General features: G+C 43.0%; 1 protein-coding gene across 2 annotated transcripts in view; it reads right to left on the bottom strand.

Moving 5' to 3' along the window:
• MAN2A1 (mannosidase alpha class 2A member 1) overlaps positions 1–21,785 on the bottom strand; it is a 314,922-nt gene that overhangs the window by 254,203 nt on the left and 38,934 nt on the right. For both annotated transcript variants that reach the window (XM_073624602.1, XM_073624603.1), the window contains exon 2: positions 20,560–20,820. In XM_073624602.1, coding sequence (XP_073480703.1) covers positions 20,560–20,820 — 261 coding nt within the window. The remainder of the gene's footprint in view (positions 1–20,559; positions 20,821–21,785) is intronic.

Genomic DNA, 21,785 nt, shown 5'->3' with positions numbered 1-21,785 from the left:
TTTCCTCCACTGGACTACAGAACTCTACTTAACCATGCCCCTCGGTGTCCCTCTCCACACATATGCATTTATTTGCTTCCCAAAGTACAATGCAGCTGCTGCCTTGACATCCGAGAGCTTACCCCCACAGACAGGGCTCTTGGAAGATGTAATCCTTGCAGGAAGCACTCTGTCGCTTCTTCCTGTTAAAAAGCTGCCCATACAAGAATTTTACATGCCTAGTGATACCACGGGGAGTAATAAAAGCTAACAAGCCCCCTATGTCATAGCACTGGGTCAGTGACAGGTCCTCTTTATGGAGACATTAGGGGTCTAGTAGACCCACAATGGCTCCCCTGTCCTCTAGTGTGGCTATTCAAGCACAGATTGTGTTTGATTAGCTGCTTACAAAGCTGTAGCATCCAGATGACAGCTCTAAAAGCAGAAGTGACACATTCTTCATTTCTGGGTTCATTAGTCACAGCAGAGAACAGGGCATTAATGTTCCTCAATCTCCCCTTTACCTAGCTATACCACAGTCTGGGCACATGTATAAAAAAGACAATGGAAAATCAAAAGTGACAATGGTTTATGTGGCTTAGGAGGTGGTCAAATGCAGGTCCGAAGGAGGTAAAATGCCTCAGTCAATGAACTCTGAAGGTTCTCAAACCAATTTCAAAATGCAAGATGAATGCACCTGAAAGTAAGCTGCAACTGCCTTAACTGGTTCCCGACCGGCGCACGCCGATGTACGTCAGCAGAATGACACGGCTGGGCAAATAAGCGTACATGTACGTCCATTTGAATTCCCCACCTTGCCATTGCGTGTGCACTGGCCAGGAGCTCCGTGAGTCGGGTCGCGGGTCCCGCGGACTCGATCGCCGCGGGGATACCCGCGGACTCGATCGCCGCGGGGATACCCGCGATCGCCTCACGGAGAGGACAAGCGGGGAGATGCTGATGTAAACAGCATCTCCCTGTTCTGCCTAGTGACAAGTGTCACTGATCACAGCTCCCTGTCATCGGGAGCTTTGATCAGAGTAATGACACTGCTAGCTCATCCCCCTACAGTTAGTAATCACTCCCCTAGGACACACTTAACCCCTCCCCGCCCCCTAGTGGTTAACCCCTTCACTGCCAATGTCATTTACACAGGAATCAGTGCATTTTTAATCGCACTGATCGCTGTATAAATGACAATGGTCCCAAAAATGTGTCAAAAATGTCCGACATGTCCGCCATAACATCGCAGTCACAATAAAAATCGCTGATCGCCGCCATTACTAGTAAAAAAAAAAAAGTTATTAATAAAAATGCCATAAAACTATCCCCTATTTAGTAAACACTATAACTTTTGCGCAAACCAATCAATAAACGCATATTGCGATTTCTTTTTACCAAAAATATGTAGAAGAATACGATCGGCCTAAACTGAGGAAAAAAAATGTTTTTTTAAATATTTATTTTTGGGGGGTATTTATTATAGCAAAATGTAAAAAATAATGCGTTTTTTTCAAAATTGTCGCTCTTATTTTGTTTATAGCGCAAAAATAAACCAAAAGAAAGCTCTATTTGTGGGGGAAAAAAAAAGGACGACAATTTTGTTTGGGAGCCACGTCGTACGACCGCACAATTGTCAGTTAAAGCGACGCAGTGCCGAATCGCAAAAAAACGCTCTGGTCAGGAAGGGGGTAAAATCTCCCGGGGCTGAAGCTGTTAAAGTGGATGTAAACCCTCTCCTCTACCCAGTGAAGTGAACAGCCTCAGATGATACACAGAGAAGAAACAAATCTCTCTACGCAAGTTTTACATGCATATCTGCTGTCTTCAGCTTGCTATATTTTTTGAAATTCTAACAACATGGTAGAATTTTTACTTCCTCATTCAGCAGTGGGAGTGGATTCTTGGCTTACACTGTGTGACAGCCGATTGGAGGAAAGGCACCCCCCAGAGGAAGGTACTTTCAGAGTTGTACTGTGACAAGACAAGCTCACTGCTAATTTATAGCACCCACCCCGACACAAAATTTCCAGCTGCTTTTATCTCCTGTCTTGGAGAACTTGTCATGCTGATAAGAGGAACGAAACAGCAGAAAGACTTGGGACTTAGGGCTTTGGAGAGAGATAAGTAAACACTACAGTTATATGTGCCTAGGTCAAATGTCATGAATCGGGTTTACATCTACTTTAAATCACCTTGACATTAAAGCGTATCTAAACCCAATAACAAAAACAGATATCATTACTGCTTACCAGTCCTTACATGTGGTGGCTGCATTTGTTTTTTGTTTTTTCCCCACTTTCTTCCTTCATGCCAACCTTGCAACTCTGCCATTAATTCACTTCCTGTCCTAAGGTGACAACCATCCTAAGCAGCACTGTTGCCCGAGGAAAGGGAGTATGTTAGGAGTACATATCGCCTCCCTCTCTTCTCCATGACAGGAGGAGGTGTTTTGTAGTCCATGGAGAAAGCAGGAAAACGGCTGATAACAGTCCAGAGGCAGAGAGTACAGGAAGTTACCAACCGACAAGATCAGGGCTGGATGAAAAGCTATTTTTTTGCACTTGTTGAAAAGATGTAATAAAATGCTTTCAATGGCATGTTTAACAGACAAGAGGGAGCAAATCGGTTATACATATACTTTATTGTTGAACTTCCAAATATATGAGGAGACCTGTGACCTCTCCCCTCCTGCATTGTAAGGTAAAGCAAAGGGAGGCCGACCAAATGGGCATGGTACACATTAGAATGATTTCTAATAGTTCTAATTTCTAGTAGTTATACATGCAAGTTAGTCTATATTCATATTTAAAAATATGTATAGTTTATAAATATTTTGTAAAAAAAGAAGAAAAAAAATGCCATTATGCCTTTTCCGATTCAGTAAAGTTCAGGTCATGTGATCGCTTTTCCCTGCTCTGTGGGTGGGTGGGTGGGTGTGTCCACCTCGAATTACACATGACTGAAGACTCTGCAGCTTCACAGCAAGGCTGACTGAGGAAGCAGCTGTCTATGAAGAGAGAAGGGATGGGTGGGGGGTGTGGCTACACTGACCATGGAAGATATAGGCATGCTGTGTGCTTGCACAGCTTGTCTGCACCTCAGATCATAACAGAGGACACAAACTGACCATGCCAACACGGATGCTTAGCGTGGTCAGTTTTTAACATGGGGAACTGGCAGGATCAATCAGGTAAAACAAAAAGGAAAAAAGTAACAAAACATCTTTATATAAAAACATAAAATCCTAAAAGGTACAGATATAGTAACCACTTAATCTCAAGAAGATTTTACCCATTTTTTTCCATTTAGCACTGCACTGCTTTAACTACCAATTGTGCGGCCATCCAGCACAGTACCTATACGAAACGTATATAATTTTTTTACACAAATAGACACAGTTTTTTTTAATTGTTTGCGATAAAAGAAAAAGCCTGAAATCTTTGAAAAAAATACATAAACGTATGTATGTATACACACATACAGTATCTCACAAAAGTGAGTACACCCCTCAGGAAAATGTCCAAATTGGGCCCAATTAGCCATTTTCCCTCCCCGGTGTCATGTGACTCGTTAGTATTAAAAGGTCTCAGGTGTGAATGGGGAGCAGGTGTGTTAAATTTGGTGTTATCACTCTCTCATACTGGTCACTGGAAGTTCAACATGGCACCTCATGGCAAAGAACTCTCCAAGGATCTGAAAAAAAGAATTGTTGCCCTACATAAAGATGGCCTAGGTTATAAGATTGCCAAGACCTTGAAACGGAGCTGCAGCACAGTGGCCAACACCATACAGCAGTTTAACAGGACAACTTCCACTCAGAACTGGCCTCGCCATGGTCGACCAAAGAAGTTCAGTGCATGTGCTCAGCGTCATATCCAGAGGTTGTCTTTGGGAAGCCCAAAACATTTTGCTGAAGACAAACAGACTAAGGAAATGGATTACTGGAACCATGTCCAGTGGTCTGATGGGACCAAGATAAACTTATTTGTCAAGAGTGTGTGGCGGAAGCCAGGTGAGGAGTACAAAGACAAGTGTGTCTTGCCTACAGTCAAGCATGGTGGTGGGGGTGTCATGGTCTGGTGCTGCATGAGTGCTGCCCGCACTGGGGAGCTACAGTTCATTGAGGGGAACCATGAATGCCAACATGTACTGTGACATCCTGAGGTAGAGCACAATCCCCTCCCTTTGGAGACTGGGCCACAGGGCAGTATACCAACATAACAACCCCAAACACACCTCCATGATGACCACTGCCTTGCTAAAAGAACCTGAGGATAAAGGTGATGGACTGCCCAAGCATGTCTCCAGACCTAAACCCTATTGGGCGCAAGGTCTCCAACATGCACCAGCTCTGTGATGTCGTCATGGAGGAGTTGAAGAGGACTCCAGTGGCGACCTGTGAAGCTCAGGTGAAGTCTATGCTGAAAATGAATGGTGGCCACGCAAAATATTGACATTTTTGGGCCTAATTTGGATATTTTCACTTAGGGGTGTACTCACTTTTGTTGCCAGCGGTTTAGACATTAATGGCTGTGTCTTGAGTTATTTTGAGGGGAGAGCAAATTTACACTGTTATACAAGCTGTACACTCACTACTACATTGTAGCAAAGTGTCATTGCTTCAGTGTTGCCACATGAAAACATAATAAAATATTTACAAAAAAGAGAGTGTACTCACTTGAGAGAAAAAAAAAAATTATATATAAATATATATATATATATATATATATATATATATATATATATATATATATATATATATATTTATATTTATAGTAGTGCGGCCAATGTAACACAATGTAAATTGGAGTGATTAGCTTATTGAGTGCTAAATTAATTTGTCCACGGTTTATTTTCGGAGTAAAAACAAAGCCAAATCAAATTCTATTTCTCAAATCTGCTTTTACAAAATCATTTTAGTCAGGAAAATGCCAGAGGAAAACTCTTCTTGCCAGGAATTATATGCCTGCTATTCTGTCAGAGCAGAAATACTTCTCCAAATAACATAGTGACAAAGGGTTTCCCGCTGACTTCCATACAGAGATGATGCAGAGATTATAAATTAAGCGTAGAATTTTTAGGAGGTGATTTCCAATTAAAAATTACTGACAGGAAAAGCTCCCATGTGACATCACCCCCAGGGTAAAATGCCACAGAGTACAGACAGGCAGTCAAGATAAGTACCCAAGAAAAACATCTGTGATAGGAAATTACACATGCACACAGGGATCACACACACACAGAGGAAATTGTAATAGAATAAAAACAGGAGACTTCAATCATAGCAAGAGAAGACAAATTTGCTGGTCATCAAGATGTGGACAATATTGTCGGTATCCTAAGGCCTCATGTACACTGCAGCTGGTAAACGACGTTCAGAGGCAGTTAGATGCTTTTTTCAACTGCCCCTGAACTTGTCCAATGTCATCTTATTTTACATTTCCACAGGATTGTTTAATGTCATTTTTAGGCAGTTGCGTTTATAGGCTTTTCTTTGAAGTCAAAAAAATGAGCTCAGACGTCGAAGTTTCCGAGGTTTCAGACGCCAAACGCGGCAAAACCCCGTTAAACGCGGTAAATCGTGTTTAGGCACGTTTCGGTTACAGGAGTTTTTCATTTCTGCCTATTTTGAAAAAATAAAAACATTTTGTTGGTACCCCTAGAAAAAAATTATAAGAAACCAAAATTACTGTAATATTGCACATTTTTAATAATCAGATTTACAGATGCTTTCAATGTTGTATGTAGCGAGTCAGTCTATTAAAAATTCTAACTGCAGGAATTTAAAAAAGGGTTTAAGGGGTTATAGTAAAGGCTGTAGTTCTTTGCTTACAACCCCACTACGGCCAGCTCTGGCACTCTCCAGCTCTGCCTAAAGCTCCAGTATGTGGGCAAAGCCTTGGTATCATCACATACAATAACTTTGTATTGTACACTGAGAAGGCTGGAGCACAACCAGAGGCAGTCACAGCTTACAGAGCAGGCTATGGGGGACCAGTGGCAGCACTGGAGGAACCTTGCTGGAGTGGGGAATAAGTCTGTACATCTTATTCATGCACCTCTAATCATAAGCCTATGGCTTTTACAGAGGCCCCATTGCAAAAGGTGGATAATGGATATTGCAAAAAAGTCACTCTACTCTTTGATATCCTTGTGTGTACCACACTGAACACAGATTAGAGAAAGCAAAGGAGGGACTTGTCTGCAGAGATCAGAAAGAAGGCTATAAGGACTAATGCACACCGCAGCTCAAAAAAAAAAAAAAAAAAAAAAAAAAAAAAAAAAAAAAAAAAAAAAACACACACACACACCTCCTCCCAGCTCATTTTTCTATTTTTGTGGGTTTTTGGGCACTTGTTTCTGCTATAAAGCATGGAGTGGAGTTTTCCAGGCAGAAAAAAAAAAAAAAAAAAGCTCAAAAAAGCTCAAAAGCCTGTGGAGCAGCTTCTTGAGATGCAGTGTGCATGAGCTCTAATGCCGCGTACACACGGTCGGACTTTTTGGCTACAAAAGTCTGACGGACGCCGACGGACCAAGTCCGGCGGACAATCCGATCGTGTGTGGGCTTCCCTCGACTTTCAGCGGACTTTTCCAGCCACAAATCTGACGGACTTTAGATTTGGAACATGCTTCAAATCCGCTCGTCTGTATGCTAGTCCGATGGACAAAAACCGACGCTAGGACAGCTATTGGCTACTGGCTATCAACTTCCTTATTTTAGTTCGGTGTACGTCATCACGTACGAATCCGTCGGACTTTTGTGTGATCGTGTGTAGGCAAGTCCGGTCGTTAGAAAGTCTGTTGAAAGTCCGCCAAAAGTCAGTCGAAAGTCTGTCGGACGGGCTGTCGAACTTTTGTAGCTGAAAAGTCTGACCGTGTGTACGCAGCATAAGACCATTTCCAAGAAGCTTGAGGTCCTTGTGACTACAGTTGCAAATATAGCAATTTAGGGGCCATTGGAGTGTAGCCAAACACCCTGGATGTGCCAAAAAGTGTCAAAAGGAAGGATAGTTTGCATAAACTAAAGAAAGATCCAAGGAAAATTTTAAAGGAGATACAAGCTGAGCTCCCAGGGTCAAGATATATAGGTGGCTAATCACATAATCCATCATATTTTGAGTTACAGTGGGCTTAAGGGAAGAAGAGCCAGCAGGACTCCACTGAAAGAAGACATAAAAAGCCAGACTGGAATTCTCCAAAATACCCACCAACAAGCCACAATGCTTCTAGGAGAATGTCCTTTGGCTACATGAGAAAACTGAAGCATTTTGACAAGTCATATCGGCTATATGTTCACAGACACAAAAATGCAGCTTTCAAAGAAAAGAGCACTGTACCTACTTTGAAACATGGAGGCGGCTTGGTTATGTTTTGGGGGTTGCACTGCTGTACCTGGCACAGGGTGCCTTGAATCTGCAGGGCACAATGAAACCTCAAAGCAATCAAAAATTCTGAAGCAAAACATACTGCTTTGTTGTAGATCATGAGCCCTCCAACAGGGTAATTACCCAAAGCTCACAGCTAAAAGCAAACAAACAATGCTTAGAAAACAAACTAGGCTATTCTGAAATGATCTAAAATCGTACTGAACATTTAAACAAAGCTGAAATATTGAAACTGGAAAAGACACCCTTCAAACCTGACAGAGCTGAAGTAGTTTGTTCAAGTGGAGTGGGCTAAACCACCTATTGGCAGGTGCAGAAGTCTCATTAAGAGCTACAGATAATACAAACATTAGGTTAAAGGACCCATTATTTTAGTACATGCCATTTTCATTTGAGTTACTGTATTTATTGGCGTATAACACTCACTTTTTCACCATGAAAATCGTGTGCAAATAGCATGTGCGTGTTATACGCCAATACTTAAATTTTAGCTGCCTCAGAGGGGACAAGGAGGGGGGGCAGGACGAGCGCCGTCAGATTACATGCAGTGAGAATCTCCTGTTTACTTGGCGGCCTCTGTAATAGGAAGTCCCGTCTCCTGGGCCGCCATTGGACCACTGTTCTGTCTATCATAGGATTCTCACTGCATGTAATCTGTCGGCACTCATCCCGCCCCCCTTCCTGTCCCCACTTGCTGCAGATGGGCATTGATCAGCTTGTGATTTTTCAGTGGGCTGTTTTTAACATGATCTATCAAAGTTTGCTTTGATAGATTCAGCATTATTTAATGACCGTATTTATCGGCGTATAACACGCACAGGGGTATAACACGCACATTCATTTTTAAGAGGGAAATTTCAGGAAAAAAAACTTAAATTTTAAATAAGGAACTTTGAAGCAAAATAAGGGTCAGTGCCTATCTGCAGCCTCGCCATTGCCTTCAATGCAGCAGCCTCGCCATTGCCTTCAGTGCAGCAGCCTCGCCATTGCCTTCAGTGCAGCAGCCTCGCCATTGCCTTCAGTGCAAGCATGTAATCTGTCGGCACTCATCCCGCCCCCCTTCCTGTCCCCACTTGCTGCAGATGGGCATTGATCAGGCTGCACTGAAGGCAATGGCGAGGCTGCTGCACTGAAGGCAATGGCGAGGCTGCTGCACTGAAGGCAATGGCGAGGCTGCTGCACTGAAGGCAATGGCGAGGCTGCTGCACTGAAGGCAATGGCGAGGCTGCTGCACTGAAGGCAATGGCGAGGCTGCTGCACTGAAGGCAATGGCGAGGCTGCTGCACTGAAGGCAATGGCGAGGCTGCTGCACTGAAGGCAATGGCGAGGCTGCTGCACTGAAGGCAATGGCGAGGCTGCTGCACTGAAGGCAATGGCGAGGCTGCTGCACTGAAGGCAATGGCGAGGCTGCTGCACTGAAGGCAATGGCGAGGCTGCAGATGGGCATTGATCAGGCTGCATTGAAGGCAATGGTGAGGCTGCAGATAGGCACTGACCCTTATTTTGCTTCAAAGTTCCTTATTTAAAATTTAAGTTTTTTTCCTGAAATTTCCCTCTTAAAAATGAATGTGCGTGTTATACCCCTGTGCGTGTTATACGCCGATAAATACGGTAATTAAATAATGCTGAATCTATCAAAGCAAACTTTGATAGATCATGTTAAAAACAGCCCACTGAAAAATCACAAGCTGTCCATTTGAACACTGGAAACTCGATCTTGCTTTCTTTTTCTTAAAGTCAATAGCAACAGAGTTTAACATATTTGCTTTGGGAACTGAGTGAAAGAGAATGAATATACAGTACAGAAACTAGAAATTGCAAAGGAAAAAAAAAACAAAACAAAAAGAAGACAGCTAAAAATTATTTTTGTGAAGTTAAGCACAATGCTTAGTACGTTTAGGAAATAAATACACCCACTCTTCTGGCCTTAATGTAAGGACACAAAACAAAGTGGTCCGGTAAAAAAAAAAAAAAATTTCTGATACACGACCTGGCTACTGTATGAAAATTATAGCAACCCCAAAACCAGATTCCTTTTGACTCTGTGTTCAACAGCAATTTACACTTCACTGAGGCATAACAATATTTCTACTGAATTACTAAACAATATCAATAAAAATGTAACGTAAACAATACATTTAGGCTAAGTTCACACATGTCCGATGCAAATTTCATAGAAGGCAATGAGCCTGGAATTCGCATCTAAAAATCACACCACAGTGCGTAGAAAACACGCAGGACCGCATATATGTGAACTGGCTCCATAGAAAGCGAATTTGATTCACATCTCATGCAAATCGGATGCAGTTCAAAATGTATCCAATTCGCATATATGTGAATGGAGCCTCATCAACTTATATAAGCCAATCTATGTCAATATTTATTCCTACAGATTCTGGCCAAAATGAGAATCACGTTTTTGCGCTTAGAATAAAGATCACGATTCTTGTGGCGTTACATCATCTTTCACATTATACGAAAATTTTGCGTCAACTTTACAGTTTAGTTTTTTTTTTTTTTTTTTTTAATTCATTAAAGGGGTTGTAAAGGTATACATTTTTTCACCTTAATGCATTCTATGCATTAAGGTGAAAAAACTTTTGAAAATACCGTCGCCCCCAGCCCCCCCGTTTTACTTACCTGACACCTCGAAACTCGGCCGCTCGCTCCCGACCTCCATTCAGCCAATCAGCCTGGTCGCTGATTGGCTATAGTGGATGGATTGAAAGCAGCGCAGCCATTGGCTCGCGCTGCTGTCAATCACAGCCAATGACGCGGCGCGCCGGGGGCGGGGCCGAGTGATACAGCGAGCGGCTATAGCCGCCGGCTGTATCACGGGAGCGCGCCCGCAATAACTAACCACCACGCGAGAGAGCTCGCATTAAGGTGGTTAGTTATTGCGGGGAGGAGCTGAGACAGCCGCCGAGGGACCTCAGAAGAGCAGGTTCGGGGCCACTCTGTGCAGAACGAGCTGCACAGTGGAGGTAAGTATAACATGTTTGTTATTTAAAAAAAAAAAAAAAATTTACCTTTACAACCCCTTTAAAGTGTATTTTCTCCCAAAAAATTGCATTTGAAAGACCGCTGCGCAAATACAGTGCGACATAAAATATTGCAACCACCACCATCTCTGCTAAAAAAAAAAAATACATAATCTTCAAGGGTTTTAAGTAATTTTCTAGCAAAAAATAATGATTTTAACTTGAAACCAACAAGTGTCAGAAAAATGTTTAGTCTTTAAGTGGTTAAACTTTCCTCATTAAATCCCCCTTTTACACTGAGGCACTTTTCAGGCGGTTTAGTGCTAAAAATAGCACCTCTCATGCCTCCCCAGTGTGAAAGCTTGAGTGCTTCCACACTGGGGCGATGCGCTTGTAGGACGGGGGAAAAAAAAAAAAAAAGTGTTGCAAGTAGCATCTTTGGGGCAGTGTGGGGGTGGTGTATACACCGCTCCCAAAATGCCCTGCCCATTGAAAGGAATGGCAGCCCTGCCGAAGTGCCTGCAAAGCGCTTTGGCAGCGCTGCAGCAAGGGCGCTTTTAACCTTTACCTCGGCCGCCAGAGGGGGTTAAAAAAGAGCCCCGCTAGCGGCTGAAAAATTTAGCGTCGCTTTACCGTTAACGCCAGCACTGCCCCAGTGTAAAATGGGTCTTACAGACCAAAGTTCATTCCTTTGATCTAGAGAACAAAATGTTACAATGTTTATAGTTATAGAGAAATGTTGTGATACTTGGCAGACTGCCTGTTTTTTTTTTTTTGTTTTGTTTTTTTGACGTTGGCTTGAGCAGAGAATTCTCTGCACAGAAAGAATCTGGAAAATGCTTTAAGATTGCAAGGGGGAAAATATTGTGATCTCGGTTCATAACGATTAATCGTGCAACTTTACTACAGACACAGCCAGCATCCTTTAAACGCAACTAATGGAGCGCTGGGCTTTGGATTTCTAACCAGGAAGCTTCCCCAAAATGTGTACTTTTTAGCCAGAAGTATAACCACTAGGCAGCAAGCAGTTTAAATAAAAGGTAAGCAACAGTAGCCAGTATGTATCAATAAAGGTTTTCTTTGAGGCAATGGCCAAGTGCCGTATGCAGCTGTAGTCCCTGCTACAGATAAAAGTTGTGCTGCCTGCTCACCACTTCTGCTCCCTCCACTGCTCACAGAACTTGTATTACAACAATCTCACGATGCATTACATTCTGTAAATAAACAGGTGAGATCGTTTATTCTACTGCTCCTGCACCTACAGAAGGGGACAGATGGCTCAATTTTTCTCTGTAGTGGAGAACACACACACGCAAACCATAACTTTATGACCACCTACCTAATGTTGAGTAGGCCCACCTTTTGCCACCAAAACAGCCCTGAACCGTTGAGGCATGGATACCACTAAACCTCTGAAGGCATGCTTTGGTAACTGGCACCAAGCTGTCTTCAGCAGATTCCTTATTTCATTCGTAAGTTGTGAGGTAGTGCCTCCATGGATTGCACTTGTTTTTCCAGCACATTCCACAAACTGAGACTGAGTTTGTGGAATGGGACTGAGATCTGGAGAATTGAGGCCAAGTGAACACCTCAAACTGGTCATTGTGTTCCTCAAGTCATTCTTGAACCATTTTTTGCAGCGTGCCAGGCAGGGCACATTATCCACTGCCATCAAAAAATAGAATTTTTATGAAGGCGTGAGCTTGGTCAGGAACAATGTTTAGGCAGGTGGTACGATTTAAGTAACATCCACATGGCAGAACCTAGGGTTTCCCAGAAGAGCATTGCCCAAAGCATTAAACTGGCTTCTTCCCATAGCACAACCTTGTGCCATCTCTTCCCCAGTTAAGTGATGCTCACGCACCAGGCTAGCAACATTAAAGTGGATGTAAACCCGAATTTTTTTTTTTTATATCATACTGTAGAGTAATGTAGAGTAATAAGATTTCCTATTTGAGCCCAGTCTTGCCACACAGAGTTAATCCATCTCTGAGCAATCCCCTTTTATTGTTCAGTGAGAAAAATCTTGACAAACTGAGAAAAACTTTGTCAAATACTCCCCCTTGCTGTGAGCGACAGCCTAAGACACATGTATTATTTTTTTAATTCCCTCCCCCACTCCTTTCTTCAGCAGCTCTGCAAGGATTGGCTGTTCCACACCTCAGCATGATTTAGCATGCTGAAGTCATGTGGTTACTTTCTTGTCTTTTCACTGGATGTTAGAGATCATAGCAGAAGTTCAGCAGAAGTTCAGTGTTAGAAAAAAACAGGAGAAATGCATATTGACAAGGAGTGTAGAGGTGGGTGGGGAGTCTACTGACATCACAACTCCACCCACCGAGCTCCAGACAACAGACCCACCCACAGAATATGCCGTTTTTCGGCTCTCATAACAGACAGAGGGGGGACATTTGACAGGTAAAGATACATGCAGGAGGCATGTATATTCTTATAGATAACCCCTATAGCAGTAGTTTAGAAAGGATGACATTGGGTTTACATCCACTTTAACCACTTCGCATCCAGGCCATTTCTGACACTTCGCTCCTACATGTCAAAAATCATCATTTCTTTGCTATAAAATTAGATAGAACCCCCAAACATTATATATGTTTTTTTAGCAGAGACCCTAGAGAATACAATGGCAGTCATTGCAACTTTTTTTCTTGCACGGTATTTGCGCAGCAATTTTTCAAACGCGTTTTTTTTTTAAAAAAAAACAGTTTCATGCTTTAATAAAAAACAAAACAGCAAATTTTTTTGCATTGTGTGAAAGATGAAGTTACGCCGAGTAAATAGATACCTAACATGTCACGCTTCAAAATTGCACACGCTCGTGGAATGGCGCCAAACTTTGGTACTTAAAAATCCCCATAGGCGACGCTTTAACATTTTTTACTGGTTACATGTTTTGAGTTACAGAGGAGGTCTAGGGCCAAAATTATTGCTCTCGCTCTAACGTTCGCGGCGATACCTCACATGTGTGGTTTGAACACCGTTTTCATATGTGGGCGGGACTTACGTATGCGTTCGCTTCTGCGTGCGAGCTCACGGGGACAGGGGCGCTTTAAAAAATTTTTTTTTTTTTTTTATTGTTAATTTTACTTAAAAATTTTTATTTTTACACTTTAAAAAAATTTTTTTTTTTTTTGATCACTTTTATTCCTATTACAAGGAATGTAAACATCCCTTGTAATAGGAATATGACACGATCAGTCCTCTTTACAGTGAGATATGGGGTCAATAAGACCCCACATCTCACCTCTAGGCTGGGAAGCCTAAAATCAAAAAAAAAAATAAAACGATCGCCGCTTCACAGCCGAAGCGGCGCCTTTTTTTGAATGCAGAGGCCGGGCGTGACGTGATAACATCGCGCCCGGCCTCCGAACGATCATAGAGACTCCGGCGACCATCTGGTCCGCCAGAAATCTCTATTGTGAACATCCGGCGCCGGCGGATCTGCTATCCGACTCACCGATCGCTGAGGTGAGACGGTAGTAGCACCGGAGGGCGGCGGGAGGGGGGGGGGACGTCCCCTCCCGCCGCCCGTAAGAACGATCAAGCGGCGGAACAGCCGCTATGATCGTTCTTATGGTGTACGGAATCGCCGGTTGAAAATGCCAGTATCTGAATGATGTCTGTAGCCTCAGACATCATTCAGATATAAGCCCTGAAAGTCGAGGACGTCATATGACGTCCTCCGGATGTCAAGCTGTTAAGTAAAATGGAAAACCTGATTCATTGCCCCAGGCCACTTTCTTCCAGTGCTCCATGGTCCGGTTCTGAAGTTCATGTGCCCATTGTACAGTGCATCCAGAAAATATTCACTGCGCATCACTTTTTACACATTTTGTTAGGTTACAACCTTATTCCAAAATTGATTAAATTTATTTTTTTTTCAAAAAATTCTACAAAACAATACCCCATCACGACAACGTGAAAGAAGTTTGTTTGAAATCTTTGCAAATGTATTAAAACACACAGTAAGTATTGGTAATAAATAGGGGGCGCTAGTGAAAATAGCAACAGTGAAAAAACTAAACGTACGTCGGAGCGGTAACTGGTCACGTGATCCTATCCTACTACCGGTTCTTTTGGATGCCACTATCGTCGGGTGGAATGCACACCGAACACGGAGGTGGTGCACGGCATCTATATACAGACCCACTACAGATGAGTGAGCAGCCCCAGTGCCGGGTAGGCATCAACACATGTAAGCGGCCATTTGCCTATACTATGTGCTTTTAATTTTTTTAATAAACTGTATCACGCTATGGAAAGTATCCATTGTTTTTTCTATGTCCCATGGTTAAACCATCTGGGGAGGAAGCCTTTTGCCCATTGATATACAGTCTCCATACGTGAGCAGGCACAATCCTGCACAATCGTTCATGACTTTCTTTTTAAAAAGAGGTCAACTGTATCTGGTAAGCAGATTTTCTACTTAGCACTGTGGGGTGTCGTCTTTACTACTTGGTGAAGGAACTCTACACAGAAGATATTATACACATCTAGAAGATCACTATGTCTGCAATAGAATTGTGGTTCTTTTGTGCAATTGGGACTTTGCTATTAACACTGTTGTTCAATGTTGTGATTCACTGCCAATGTTTACACGTTATCTTTGTAAATTAATATTTGTATTTTTAAGTTTATTCTTTATTATTTCACTTAGTCAATTGTTAGCAATTTTTTTCACTGTTGCTATTTTTATTAGTATATTCCCTAGCAACCTCTATTACCAATCCCTATTGATCACTCTGTGCAATTAGGGAAGCAGCTTCAACAAATATATATACATTTTTTTCCACTTGTGTTTTTTACTATTTTTGGCGCAGAGTTTAATTTTACACTGTACAGTAAGTATTCACAGCCTTTGCTCTATTTTATTACTTTGTTGAAGCACCTTTGGCACCAAATTACAGCCTTTTGGAGTATGAGTCTACAAGCTCGGCACACCTATTTTTGGGCAGTTTCTCCAATTCTTCTTTGCAGGACCTCTCAAGCTCCATCAGGTTGGATGGAGAGTGTCGGTGGACAGCAATTTTCAGATCTCTCCAGAGATTTTCAATTTGGTTCAAGTCTGGGTTCTGGCTGAGCCAATCAAGGACATTCACAGAGTTGTCCTGTAGCAACTCCTTTGTTATCTTGACCCTGACCATCAGGGTCATTGTCCTGTTGGAAGATGAACCTTCACCTCAGTCTGAGGTCCAGAGCGCTCTGAAGCAGGTTTTCATCAAGTACATTTCTGCATTCATCTTTTCCTCAATCCTGACTACTCTCCAAGTTTCTGCTGCCGAAAAACATCCCCACAGCATGATGCTGCTACCACCATGCTTCACTGTAGGAATGGTATTGGCCAGGTGATGTGTTGCCTGGTTTCCTCCAAACATGACTCTTGCCATTCAGGCCAATCTTTGTTTCATCAGACCAGAGATTTTTGTTTCTCATGGTCTGAGTGCTTCAGGTGCCTTTGGCAAACTCCAGGCAGGCTATCATGTGCCTTTTACTGAGGAATGGCTTCCGTCTGGCCACTTTACCATACAGGCCTGATTGGTGGGGTGCTGCAGAGATGGTTGTGCTTCTGGAAGGTTCTTTTCTCTCCAGAGAAATGCTGGAGCTCTGTTAGAGTGACCATCGGCTTCTCGGTCACCTCCCTAAGGTCCTTCTCCCCTAACTGCTCAGTTTGGCCAGATGGCCCGCTCTAGGAGTCCTGTTGATTCCAAACTTCTTACATTTATGGATGATGAAAGCCATTGTGCTCATTGGGACCTTCAATGCTGCAGAAATTGTTCTATACCCTTCCCCAGATCTGTGCCTCGATACAATCCTGTCTCGGAGGGCTACAGACAATTCCTTGGACTTCATGGCTTGGTTGGTGCTCTCACATGCACTGTTAACTGTGGGACCTTATAGAGACAGGTGTGTCACTTTCCAAATCATGTCAAATCAACTGAATTTACCACTGGTGGACTTAAATCAAGTTGTAGAAACATCTCAGGATGGGTTCACACTGGTACGACAAACGCTCCGACATTGGGAGATCATCTCGCATGACGTGTGAAAATCAATAGAAAAAAAAAAAGGGTTCAACAAGGATCCCCTGAGCGGACTTTAGAGGCACAACAAACCTGAGAAAGCATAAATCAAAACAACAATATAATCAATTTTATTAAATATAAATACATACAATACAAAGACATTGAAAAAGATAATAAAAAATCATCTATATGGAAATATACATGATGATAAAGGCCCCAATGTGTCTATGCGTTTCGTATAGAACTTTTTCAGGACACATTCAGGTTTCAGTTTCAAGTATGGACGTCAAGGTCTTAGCAGTAAAGGTGGGTGACCATCAACTGTTTCCTTTTACAACCAATCATGGGGTTCAGTTCCGACAAGGAAAAGCCAATAAATAGCCAATAATAAATAGTAGCGCTGCAGCAACCATAGGAGGGCACCAAAGAGCCCATAGACCGTGTTTGCTCAATGGTCCATGTGGAACCAGCAAATGCACTGGGGGAGCTTGGAGGTAGAATTGGATGTAAATCCCCAGGAGGATACAGAGATGTGTGAAAATCAATGTCTCCCTATAGGAGCAGTCTTAACTGGTCCGACACAAGCCGGTTCCGAATTTGAAAATGCTCCCTGCGCTACTTTGGTCCGACTTTAATCCTAATTCAACCCATTGATTATCGCTGAAGTCGAATCAAAGTCGGATCGCCATCTTAACCTCCCTGGCGGTATGATTATTTCGGATTTTAGGTGCTGAAAGCGGTACCATTATTTTGCATGGAAATTTGGCGTTTTATATTGTAGGTCTGTAAATCTTAACAATAACACACTTAAATCTGTCCAAACCAGAGTCTAGTAGATATCCCGGGTATGATAAAGTTTGAAACACAAAAACATAAATTATAATATAATAAATAAAAATAAATAAAAAAAAAAAAAAAAAAAAATAGTAATAAAATAAATTTCCCCACAATTCACTATCGCTCAATTCTGCAAGTGTTCTAATTTATTATCGCTGTTTTCTAGCTGGTCTAAAGCCACTTTTGACGTAAAGGGACACTTTTTGGTTGCTATGGACAATCTCCAGTTTCCAGGCAGAAAGAACAGTGTATATCATGTAAAATTGCATGCAGGGCATGGGACAAAGCACTGGGGACAAAAGGGATGTGAAATCATTTCATACAGTACTGTAATCTGTAAGATTACAGTACTGTATGTGTTATGCTTTTGACATTTTTTTGAATTTGCCGCCATGCTCCGCCCCCGTGCATCGCGCCGCTCGCAGGGAACGGAGCCTGGCACGGAGAGGCTTCGGAGGAGGACGGAGCCCTCGGACACTGCGGGTGACATCGCAGGATCCCGGGGACAAGGTAAGTAACGCCGCCCCAGGATCCTGCAATGCGATCCCGAGTGTGGCTCGGGGTTACCGCTAATGGTACTGAATTTTAACCCCCGAGCCACACTCGGGAAAACCGCCAGGGAGGCTACCTGACCCGACTTTGGCAAGCGACTTGTACTCTGAGGATCTTGAAGGGGAACTCCATGCCAGATAAAAAAAAAAAAAAAAAAAAAGGCACGGGTTTGCCCTCCAAGAGCATACCAGGCCCTTCGGTCTGGTATGGATTTTCAGGGAAATCCCCACGCCAAAAAAAAGGCGTGGGGTCCCCCCAAAACCCATACCAGACCCTTATCCGAGCACACAGCCCGACAGGTCAGGAAAGGCGGTGGAGACGAGCGAGCGCCCCCCTCCTGAACCATACCAGGCTGCAAGCCCTCAACCATGGGAGGGGTGCTTTGGGGTGGGGGGGCTCCACCTTGTCCTCATGTTGATGAGGACAAGGGCCTCTTTCCGACAACCCTGGCCGTTGGTTGTCGGAGTCTGCGGGCGGGGAGCTTATCGGAATCTGGAAGCCCCCTTTAACAAGGGAGCCCTCAGATCCCGGCTCCCCACTCTATGTGAATGAGTATCAGGTACATTGTACCCCTACCCATTCACAAAAAAGAAAAAAAAGTGTCAAGAATAAAACACAGAACACGTTTTTAAATTAATTTTTTTTATTAGGCAGCTCCGGGGTCTCTTCAGACTTCTTCTCCGGCTCTTCAGGCAACGTCTTCTGCCTCTGCTGGTTCTTCTCCCCCTTTGGGTCCCTGAACCGTACCAGGTTGCATGCTCTCAACATGGGGGGTGGGTGCTTTGGGGCAGGGGGGGCCCTGCGTCCCCCACCCCAAAGCACCTTGTCGCCCATGTTAATGACGACAAGGGGCTCTTCCCGACAACCCTGGGCGTTGGTTGTCTGGGTCTGCGGGCGGGGGGCTTATCGCAATCTGAAAGCCCCCTTTAACAAGGGGGACCACAGATCCCAGCCCCCCACTCTATGTGAATGAGTATGGGGTACATTGTACCCCTACCCATTCACAAAAAAAAAGTCAAATATAAAAACACATTATACATGTTTTAAAGTAATTTATTAAGGCAGCTCCGTCATCTCTTCCAATCTCTTCTCCCCTCTCCGGCTCTTCTGCCTCCTCTGCTGATGTCTTCTGCCTCAGCCAGTTCTTCACCCTCTGGCCGCTCTCTTCTGCCTCTGCTGGGTCTTCTCCGCGATCTTGACTCTTTTGCTGGTTCTTCTTCGCTGTCTTCTCCCTCTGTTTTTCTTCCAATGTTGACACGACACTCTCTCCCGCTCTAATGCTGGGTGCGCAGTGTGCCACTACTTATATTGGCATGGGGTGGGGTCACCGGAAGCCCGCCCCTTGCGACGTCACCGCCCCATCATGCCCTGGGTGGTGACGTCATACGGGGCGGGGCCTCCGCATGACATCACCCGGTGGCCCGCCCAATGCCAATATAAAGTAGTGGCACACAGTTTTTCCGGCGCGGGGGTTCCCCTGAGAATTCATACCAGACCGCAGGGCCTGGTATGCTCCCAGAGGGGGAACCCATGCCTTTTTTTTTTTTTTTTTTTTTGGGCGTGGAGTTCCCCCTAAAGATTCATACCAGACAGTGCCTGGTATTGTCGGGGATCAAAGTTGGATCCCTGTTCACTGAAGTCAGACGCATGTTGGACTTCAAGTCGCAGGGCAAAGTTGGATCCAAAGTGGTATGACTGTTGTGTTGTACCAGTGTGAACACGGCCTTAAGGATGATCAATAGAAACATAATGCACCTGAGCTCAATTTTGAGTGTCATGGCAAAGACTGTGAATACTTATGTACATGGGACTTTTTTTGTTTTTTATTAATACATGTGCAAAGATTTTTAATCAAACTTCTTTCACGTTGTCATTATGGGGTATTATTTGTAGAATTTTGAAGAAAATAATTAATTTAACTCATTTTGGAATAAGACTGTAGCGTAACAAAAAGTGTTAAAAAAATAAATAAATAAAAGTGAAGCGCTGTGAATACTTTCCATATGCACTGTACGTATAAGCATGGGCACCCTGACTGGTCTGCAGCCCCATACACAATAATATGCGATTCCCACGCTTTTCTTTCAACACATCAACTTCAGGGACAAGATGTTTACTTACTGCCTAATATATTCCAGTGCTTTCTTCACAATACTGTAGATGTAATAAATGCCGTTTATATTCTCCCTCAGCACTTGAAGATTCTAACTTTTAAAGCTGTTCACAGTGGAGACAATCTGCCCACTGCTTTCCTCCCAAAACTCGCTTTGCCGACATCTACCCAAAACAGAAATACACTACTAGTTTTTGGTAACAATGACCAATAGAAGAAAATTTTAGGGGCAGAACAGGCATGCTCTTCACATAGAGATAACTACATAAGCTCCCCTCCCCCTCTTCATTACCTCTTATTTAGTGGCCACCAGTGCATAGGAGGAATCCCCTTTAATTCTCCCACATAGAGGAGTTCAGCTCCCATGGTTAAGACACAGGATCTTCCATTCTATTACTAGGGTAGGACCCACTAATTCGGGGTACTTTGTCGCAGTAAGTGGGCTTAGCACTATATGACCATATAGTGTGACCAAACCCCCATATTTTTTTTTTTTTTTAATATGTTCAGGTGTTAACTAGCCTTGCAGGAAATGTCATTCTTGAATGTGTGTGCTATAATATGTTTTGTACTGTTTTGAACTATATAAAACAAACACATAAATTATATTAAAAAAAAACAAAAAAAAACAAAAAAAAAAACAAACACCACACCAAAAAATGACTTACCTGGACTTGGGATTTTTGGCTACTAATTGCAGAAGCAAACTGACAGTCCTCCTTGTTGATTGGAAGCAATACAGGTGCAGAAGGAAAAAGCAGAGAAAGGGATCCACGACTAAAGTTTATGGCTTCTGGGTTTTTCTGACCATCTTTTACAGACTCGCTCAGGTTTATTACAGAGTCTCTTATATTAGAGATTATCTCATTATTCTCTGCTAGAAGACGCTCCAAGTGATCAATTTTGTCTTGTAATATTGAGAGTTGACCCTAAAAGACAAGAAATGTAAAAAACAACGTAAACTATTATGACAATATTTAAAAGTTCACCTAGAACTTGCACTGCCATTAAAGCTAGAAAAAATAAATGCATTAAAAATAGAAACCATCAAGTGACTCAACTGCACAGAAAGTAATTAAATCTGCCACCACAAAAACAAAAATCCTTTTTTGCTAAAACGCCAGGAAGCTTCAAGCCTGGCAAGGTTAAAGTCACCTTGCTTCTGGCAATCTGTTTTTAAACAGCCAAGTGAAAGTTTCCTTTGAGATCAATAGCCACATGACATTTTAGGAGCAATGCTCACACATAAAAATGGTTCTGGTGCCTTTCTTACAATACCCTAACATGCAAGAATTCGAACAAGTCTGCTACACTTTTCAGGACAAACTACACAGATAAATGTTTCACAATTTCTGGATTGAGATAAAGATCGTGTAAACCTCATCCACATTACTTTGTATCACTAAAGCTGGCAATCTTGCAACGGTCTGTGCTCAACCGACTAAGCCTAGGTTCACATTGGAGCAATTAGGCATGCCAAATCGGCGACAATGGCACTGTCCGATTCCCAAAAGTAGTTTCTGTACTACTTTTGGCGACTTCGGGGTGCGATTTCCATAGACATCTGAGCAGCAACCCGCACAGATGTCTCTGAAATCGCCCCCCAAAGTTGGGATTGACATGCGGGAATGAAATCATGAGAGTTCTTTCATTCCCACTGTCAGTGTGAATCTGGGCTTAAAGTGGAACTTCACCCTCTCAGTCAACACAGACTAGTTTTAATTCTTATTCTGCTAGCATTAGTAAATGGATAGGAAAGTGTATAATTTACTTGTTTTATTTCTTTACATTTCTTCAGTTACTTCCTGGTTTCCATGCCTAGACAAGTGTTGTCATACATCCCAGGAGTCTTCAGGGGGGAGGGAGTTTTCTTGGCTAAGCACACCCTTCTGCC

The sequence above is a fragment of the Aquarana catesbeiana genome, linkage group LG01 (assembly GCF_042186555.1).
Source record: "Aquarana catesbeiana isolate 2022-GZ linkage group LG01, ASM4218655v1, whole genome shotgun sequence".
Classification (NCBI taxonomy): domain Eukaryota; kingdom Metazoa; phylum Chordata; class Amphibia; order Anura; family Ranidae; genus Aquarana; species Aquarana catesbeiana.
This window is presented reverse-complemented; position numbering and strand designations above follow the sequence as displayed.